The sequence below is a fragment of the Lycium ferocissimum genome, chromosome 11 (genome assembly GCF_029784015.1).
Source record: "Lycium ferocissimum isolate CSIRO_LF1 chromosome 11, AGI_CSIRO_Lferr_CH_V1, whole genome shotgun sequence".
NCBI classification, from domain to species: Eukaryota; Viridiplantae; Streptophyta; class Magnoliopsida; order Solanales; family Solanaceae; genus Lycium; species Lycium ferocissimum.
The window spans coordinates 28,840,072-28,846,468 of NC_081352.1; the positions used below are offsets into that span (position 1 = coordinate 28,840,072).

Below are 6,397 nucleotides of genomic sequence, written 5' to 3' on the forward strand. Positions count from 1 at the left end.
CTTTCCTTAGCGGTTCCAAATTCCTTATCTTTCTCATTCACTCTATTCTTTTATAAATGGATTGATAAAGACATCCTCTTCTTTTTTCTACCTTCTCTTTTCGCTCAAGTGCTTCCCTCTTATTGTTGATTAAGGAGCAATTTCATCCCTTCGAGCTCAAAGTAATTTTTGATCGATTACGTATTAATTAATATTTGATTGATTGGTCTGAGGTAATCGACAAAAAAGATATGTCTAAGTCACTTCGTTTCTTTTTTTCCAAGTTGTTTTTCTTTTTGTCTAACTCGCTTTCTTTTGTGTGAGTTTTAGAAATATCTCCATTAATAGGTTCGAGATCTACATCTGTTTATTGAAAGGTCCGAATGATCAACTCTGTAATCAGTTCATTAATTTTAAACATGTCATAAAATTTATGTGACTATTAATGAGAACATTTCATTACAAAAATTTAAATTTAAAAAAGTGTTACATGTACTTGAATTAAACGTCTTCATTATGACTTAGTGGTCTTTATCCTTACATTTTTAGTAGAAAATGTAATCCATGGAACTGACCTAACTTACAAAAGTATTACTATATTAGGAATTAGTAAAAACCACTGACCTAACTTACAAAAGTATTACTATATTAGGAATTAGAAAAAACCACTGACCTAACTTACAAAAGTATTACTATATTAGGAATTAGTAAAAACCACAGAGGGCAACGAAATAATTAATTAATTCATGGTTGACACAGCTTGGACTTAATCATATCAGAATGAATAACTGAATCGTGGGCGGCAAGAGAAAAAGAATTTAGGGAAATTAGCACTTTAGTCCCTTAAATATAAAAGTTTTAGTTTTGGTCATTGTGATTTGTTTAAGCACATTTTAACCTTCAATCAATTTATATGTGCCCTTTATATCTTCGACTATGAATCTTTACAAATTTAACGAATTTGTGAGCTCCATTCAATTATTAACGTGTTATGTTAAGTTTGTATTATTACTCCATATTTGAATGAAATATAATTCTAAAAATAGTGTCTCTTTTTCGAACTCTCGGACTCCGATCATCTTGGGGTCCGAGACAACAAAGCAAGCTTAGGAATAAATCTAATAAACAAATTAGGTCTCTGTCCGCTTGGAAGATTATTCTTAAAAATCACTGTATAAGGGATAAAACGAAACATTTTGACTAATTGAAGGTTAAACATGCATAAGCAAATATTATGATGATTAAAATCAAAATTTATCAATGCCTCGTGGACGAAAAGTGCAATTATTCCAACAAAATTTACTACGACTATATGATGCATATTGAATAAAAAGTTGAGACCCCCTGTTGAAACTATATATCGACCAAAAAGAGTGCATATTCCCTCCATCCCATGTTTAATAATCTGGATTTGGTGGGATTAGCTATTTTCATGCTGACGCCATCGACGCGTGGCTTCACGTAAAAAAAAAAAATAAAAAAAAATGAGGTATAATTTACTAAATTATCTCTATTTATTAGATGTTTTTTGAGAATTGAGCAGAATTAAGAAAAACTATTTCTTTAATGTATAAAAGATATAGTTGGAAACAACTGTCAACTTTTAATCCTGAATTTCTAATGTGAAAATTATTTTGGGCTAAAACAACATACATATATATTATATGGTCCTAGCAAGTCACTAATTTAAAATAAATTGTTGAACTCAACGAATTGACAACACAGGTTATACTAATTCCTAAATTTGTGGTGAATCAACTAAAACTTCAGCTGCGCTGACTTTTGGTTGCATGTATCAGTTGGTCAACTGCTTCATTCATTCTTTTCTACTCCATCAATTCAAGCAAATTATTAATAAAAGAAACATTTGCATCAGATTGCAAATTGTGAAAAATTTTACTTTAATTTGCCCAAGCGCGATATTCGCAAATTGTAACTTTTCAAAACCACAAGTGAAAGCCATTGCCTGAGGGTCACAGATAAATTTGAAACTTCAGGATAATGACTATTTTAAAAGAGATGATTGAAAAGTGAAGAGCGAAGCTATTTCTATGATATCACCAACCTTCTTATTTTGGATAACGACTAACTATTTTACCTTTAATTTATTGATTATTCGTATTAACATTGAAGTATCGGTTATATATATTATTATTTTTTTCCGAAATCGTGGTGTCCGGGCCAGCTTGGCGCATCTCGACTAATTTCATGGGATACTTGCCACCTCCCACTAACAACAAACACCAGGTAACTCTGTCTACCAAAACTGGGACAGATGAGAAGAAATTACCTGCTAGAAATAATCAATAAAGGTAAAACAGTAATTCATTATCCTTGGTGGACAATACATATCCTTGCTGAGGTAAAGAAGAGCAGGAGTAATACATATCTAAAGTAACAGTTCAAAGAATATAAAATAATAGTAGTAAGAGAACATCATCCAAAATACCTTTAATATTTGTTATCATAATTTTATATGCTTATCTCCTTTGTTTTGTCTAATCATCTTCTTTGAATAATATCAACCAAATTCAAATAGTTTCTCTTCCTAGTCCTCTCCCTACCCTACCTCTTCCATCACCCTCCCACCCAACCCCCAAACTGTTATATACACATATATCTGAGTGTATAAATACAACTCTGACTTCAGAATTTCATGTAAAACCAAAAACAAGAGTACTCAAAGTCTCAAACTACCAAGAAGAATAGAAAAGAAAGGAAGCTGTTTGTTTTGAAGTTAATACTAGCAATTATAAAGTGGATATGGCTGATGAATTTTTTCAAGCTGGGGTCTATGGAGAAAGCTGGTGGAATAATTCAACAAGAAGTAATTTTAGTTTATCATCACCTTGTGCATCTTCAACTTATGATCCAATTGGACAATATTTTGCATGGCCTAGTGAATTTTTGGACATGAACAATAGGCCCAGTGATGATTATTCTAGTTCTGATGACTCTATGGTTCTTCAAGAATTAGCCAAAAATGATCACAACTTGTCAATGGATTCCACTCTACAAATTTTGGGTATTGGCAATTCTTCTTCACCATCATCAGCATCACCTGATTGGAATCAGCCACTGTAAGAAAATCCTGTTTTTCATCCTTTTTTTTTTTTTCCCCTCTTAGAAGATGGAAAGGTTATAAAATAGTACTTTCCGTCTCAGTTTATGTGATGGTGTCCGGTTGGACACATAATTTAAGGAAGACAAGAAAAGTTTTGAAGCTTGTGATCTAAAACTAACCGTAGGGATTTGTGTGACTATAAATCATCCTATTTAGAATAAAATGAGAAGATTGAGTTAAATTATTTCGAAATAAAGAAGTATGACATTCCTTTTTAGATAAAATAAAAGAGTGTCGCACAAATTAGGACGTAAGGGATAGGAGAGAAAGAGTTGGAGATACTTATGTTCTTTTTTGTTTCACTATCCGATATTAGGTATCCACTAGCTCGATTGATCCGGTTTCACGCCGTGTACGGTAGGACCCACTAAAAGCAAAAAACATTTTTCTATCAAAAATTTTTTCATTCTCAAGGCCCGAAATAAGTGATATGCTTGTTTGTGTTAATCATTTATCTCTGTGGCACGGTTTCTCTTCAAAAACTCAAGGGAGTCAAACTTGTAGTTGGTATTGATAATTTTGTTTTTATATCCTCCTTGGAATGCAGCCAAGAGGACCTTAATTCAAGCCAGAATTGTCAGCAAGAAAATGGGGTGGATTGTCATAAGTTGAAGAGGAACTTTTCCAGCATAACTGAAGATTCTTCAAGCAACTCCTTTATTAAACCAATCAATCAAGATTTCACTTACTATTCAGATTTGTTGCAAACACTGTTTGATAATACTGATACTCATCAATCTTTGTTTGCTAACAACAACCAGCCAAACAATTATTCATTATCATCCACAAACCATAGACAAAATTTAAATGATTTTGCACCTCCTCTAGCAAAACAAACACGTCCCAATCAGTTAAGTGAAATCCGTGCAAGTCTTCCAGACATAACCTCTAAGGTAAGTACATTATAGTTTGATGGAATTAATTTATATATATATATTGATCGTGTATTCCTTTAGTTTTTTTTTTTTTTTTTTACAATATTAGTATATTTTAACTTGTTATAGTAAGTAATTAGCATAGTGTTGCTTTTCTTGAAGTGAACATATATATAGTAACAATTAGTAACAATTCTTGTTACAAATTTTCAGTCTAATATTGAAGAAGTCCGACAGTCAAAATCAAGCTCACTGACTAAGAATAGCATCAGTGAAGAACCAGCATACAAACGGCAAAGGATTGAGACACCATCATCATTGCCAACTTTTAAGGTATGAAATACATTACCCTGTTTCAATTTGTATGACATAGTTTGAGTGGACACAAAGTGAAGAAAAAAAAAACGTATAGTTTTAAAAATTATGATCTTAAATACGGAGAAGGAACTAAGATTTTGATTTTATAAGTTCTAGATTCTAAAAATACTAGATTTTGATTAAATTATTTATACATAAAAACTTATCAGTTTTTAACACAAATACATAATGCCGAACCCGTAAGTTGACTTGTAGCTCCGCCCTGGTTAACTATGATATTTATGTGGCTATAAAAGGCTATAATTGCGGGTGAAATGGATGTTAAAGTTGAATATTTTTCCAAAGTTAGAAAGGTATTATCTTGTCTCTAAAAGAACTAATAAGGAAATAATGGCATATGAAATGGAACGAAGTATATTTTATCGATTGTAATTGGCAAAAGGAAACATATAACTTTTTCTTTGGTAAGTAAATGATATCTTTGTTCAAGAAAATGGATGATAATTTTGAGCTTTGTTTTATTAACAGGTCAGAAAAGAGAAGCTGGGGGACCGGATAACTGCCCTCCAACAATTGGTTTCACCTTTTGGGAAGGTAAATATTTGGATTTTTCTTCTACTTTTTGGGACATTATTATATATGCTTCTTCTATTTCACAATGATGTTAATTAATTAATTCTTCTGTTTCACAATTGTTGTCTCAGACTGATACAGCTTCAGTTCTTCAAGAAGCTATTGAGTACATCAATTTTCTTCATGATCAAGTCAATGTAAGTCCTTATAATTACTCCACAAAATCATATTTCTTGGTGAAACCAACCAAGAAAGTAGATTTGATGATCAAGATATATATTACTCAAATTCATACTTTTGCTTTATATGATTATTTCAGGTTTTAAGCACCCCATATATGAAGAATGGATCAGTCACTCAACATCAACAGGTAGGGGAACTAATTTCAACTCTTAAGTGATCATCAATTAATGAACAAGAATTTTCTATTTCTCTTCATATTTAATTTGAGCTATTCTCAAGAAGGAGCAAAACAAATATTTTGAATATGCGTTTAAATTATATACATCGTTAGTGTAATTTTTCTTAAAAAGTTATCAGGTTATTTTTTATTCGTTGTAGCAGGTAACCTGTCTTAATTTCAAAAATCTGCTTCTTATGAAGATTCGCCAGTAAATATATATCTTTTGAGTGACCTGATACTATAAAAAATTTCGATTGACGGTTTATATAACTTAAATTCTTTAAGCATTTTGGATATCCTTTTATTGACTTAAATTATATAAGTTAACATATTATACGTAGCATTTATTATAAGTGATCATCCAATGCTTCTTAAATAGTTTAATTGTATAAATATTTCTTACATCGTCAATGCATAAATTCTTAAAGTCGTCTTTTTGACTATTGATAGGTCAACGAACAAGAAGGACAAAAACAAGGCTTAAGGAGGAGAGGATTATGTTTAGTACCAATATCAAGTACTTTCCCTGTTGCAGCTGAAACCACAATTTTTGGACACCAACTTTGGGAGGAGCATTAAGACAAACTTCGAGGCGGATTTATAATTTGAAGTTTGCGAATTTTGAATTGCATATATTAAATGAATCTTTCAAGACAAATATAAAATCTAAATCGAAATTATTGGATTCTCTAAACCTGTACCTTCTACTCTACCTCCACCTATGATCATAGACACAACCGAGAAGTAAGAAGCTTAAGAAATTATGTATAACTAATTGATCAAAAAGTGATTTTAACTAATTAAGTGATCTTGTGGAGAAGATTAAGGAATAAACTCCCATATTATATTATTGGTGTCTTGAGCTAGCAAGTGGGGAAAAGTGAAAGGAAAAGAAGTGGCTATATATCCAATTGAAGACAGCCAAATGGTGGGCCAACTACAGGCAGAATGATGTGTAGATTAAGGAAATGATTAATTAGAGGATGTAGATAGTTGGAATTAATAATAACAATAATAATGTGGGGTAGGAACAGGACGTATAGGTTCTAAATTTAGTTGATCTTGTGGATTAGTTTATTATATACTTTATTAGAAAATTAAAGCTGCATTTGGTTGAGCTAAATT

The 6,397-nt window shown here is 31.4% G+C and overlaps 1 protein-coding gene across 1 annotated transcript; it reads left to right on the forward strand.

Annotated features, from left to right (window-relative positions):
* Window positions 1-2,447: 2,447 nt before the first annotated feature.
* On the forward strand, window positions 2,448-5,952 carry LOC132036306 (transcription factor bHLH112-like). Its single transcript, XM_059426615.1, has 7 exons — window positions 2,448-3,059; window positions 3,651-3,996; window positions 4,192-4,311; window positions 4,825-4,890; window positions 5,001-5,066; window positions 5,189-5,239; window positions 5,723-5,952. Exons 1-7 carry the CDS (start codon window positions 2,743-2,745, stop codon window positions 5,849-5,851), a joined length of 1,095 nt encoding a protein of 364 aa, XP_059282598.1. The 5' UTR covers window positions 2,448-2,742; the 3' UTR covers window positions 5,852-5,952.
* The last annotated feature ends 445 nt before the right edge of the window (window positions 5,953-6,397 follow it).

Coding starts and splice junctions, on each gene's coding strand:
- LOC132036306 (XM_059426615.1), top strand. CDS start 2,743: ATGGCTGATGAATTTTTTCAAGCTGGGGTCTATGGAGAAAGCTGGTGG. Junction 3,060..3,650: donor CCTGATTGGAATCAGCCACT/GTAAGAAAATCC, acceptor CTTGGAATGCAG/CCAAGAGGACCTTAATTCAA. Junction 3,997..4,191: donor TTCCAGACATAACCTCTAAG/GTAAGTACATTA, acceptor ACAAATTTTCAG/TCTAATATTGAAGAAGTCCG.